Genomic DNA, 1,738 nt, shown 5'->3' with positions numbered 1-1,738 from the left:
TTGCTACAGCGCGGCCCGTACTCGCATGAGGCGATGCACACATAATATACAACTGGTGGTTCAGAAATCATTTCATTGTGAAACTCCTTCCTACTCTTGTACTGTTCTGAGTACTCTATACACGGCTCCCTAACGGTTCTGCTACCACAGTTTTCCTACCATCGAGTCATTGTGGTGCCTAAAGAGTGTGCTATAATAGGCACTTTAATGAACATCTGAAAGTCGCTTTCGGCTCTCTGATTCAATAGTCAGTGCAAACTCATAGAGGCATCGCTTTATTTTATTAGGAATATTCAATACAAATTTAACATTGTAAATAGACAAATACACAATTCTTTTACCACAGAGATTGCACAACACCTAAAGGTCTGCTTTTTCGATCACCGAAAAAAAATTCATAGTTTCATGTTGCCTATTTATTAGGGTGACATAAAAACAACGACCAAGACAAAAATAACGTCCGAAAGTTCCGCGAGCAGAAGTCATCTCGCCAACCAAAATATTTTAAGGAAGCTGCAAGTGCACGCGTACTTTTTCGTCCAGGTCTGGGTCGACCTTCAGTTTGAATTCACCATCGATCACAGACAGTAGATCCCGTGTGCTCGTGATGAGACGATGTTCAGTCACCACTCCCATCCCACTGGATGTACAGCGTCGGCGAGTGAAGTGACGATTACGGAGCGTCAGCCAGCAGTCCCCTTCGTAACGACTGACTGATAAAACATCGCGGAAGACGACGCCTGGATACGTGGCAAAGTACCACGATTTATCCATAAAATCTGGCCACTCGTGCGAGTAAGCGAAGACGTGATACAGCGGAAGCCACAAGGAGCTTTGCCCAGCTGTGGTTAGGATCGACACTTCGATTGGCTTGGCCCAATCATCATCGAGCGTGCGAAGGCGATAAGGCTTCGCGTCACCTTCGAGTGGCAAGGCGCGCCGTGGACTAGGTCCCCCGAAGCCTACGTCGACCAAGAACAGCCTTTCTTGACCAGACCCTTCTCCGACGCCTACACTGACGCAGAGCACCATGTGATCCACCGGCGTCGGCGGAGAATCCTCTGGAACCGCCCAGCGAATCCTGGCGCAGCGAACCTGAACTTTGTAGCCCAGCGATAGCAACAGTCTCGCGAAGAGAGAGTTCAATTCGAAGCAGTTGCCCCCACGACCTTCCTTCACGACCTTAGAAAAAACTTCACTGGCTTCCAGAGAACCGAACTGGCCGAAGACTGTGTCGATGCTCTGGAACGGTATCCGCTCGAGATTGGCTGCAATGAGGACGTCCAGGCTCGGCAGATCTGCTTTCGACGGAGTTCGTAGGCGCAGAAAATCTAAGTAGTGCTGGGTTTGAGAGGAAGTCAGGGCTGCCAGAGTGAAGTCACCGTAGTCCAGCGATTCTTTTGGAGTGTTTTTGCTCGCTTCGGCGTCAGGCGTATGCCCATGGTCCCTGCTGTCAACCGCAGAACCCCCGCACGAAACCTGCGTCGCCATTGCCGTTCACAGTCGAGTTTTGCGTTTACTGTGTCGCGTGGCTTTAGCCGTAATGTAAGTGAGGCACAGTGATGATGGCACCGAGCAGGTCAGACCGGCGGATAGAGTACAGCTGGCCTGCTGGCAGTATCAGCTGTGGCATTGCTGAAGGACGCCCTGCGCGTCATCGAACGGTGAAGCTGCAGCCATAAAGCAACCCGTGAGCACGAAGCACCTGCGCTAGACGCGATGGTCCACAGCGGAAATA

The 1,738-nt window shown here is 50.9% G+C and overlaps 1 protein-coding gene across 1 annotated transcript; it reads right to left on the bottom strand.

Annotated features, from left to right (window-relative positions):
- Nucleotides 1-504: 504 nt before the first annotated feature.
- Nucleotides 505-1,491, bottom strand: LOC119462361 (arylamine N-acetyltransferase). The gene has a single exon (XM_037723704.1). The coding sequence runs from the start codon at nt 1,489-1,491 to the stop codon at nt 505-507; it is 987 nt and encodes a 328-aa protein (XP_037579632.1).
- Between the last annotated feature and the right edge of the window lie 247 nt (nt 1,492-1,738).

Source organism: Dermacentor silvarum, chromosome 8 (assembly GCF_013339745.2).
Source record: "Dermacentor silvarum isolate Dsil-2018 chromosome 8, BIME_Dsil_1.4, whole genome shotgun sequence".
In the NCBI taxonomy this organism is placed as follows: domain Eukaryota; kingdom Metazoa; phylum Arthropoda; class Arachnida; order Ixodida; family Ixodidae; genus Dermacentor; species Dermacentor silvarum.
Note: the sequence above shows the minus strand (reverse complement) of the source record. Positions and strands in the feature narration are given on the sequence as shown.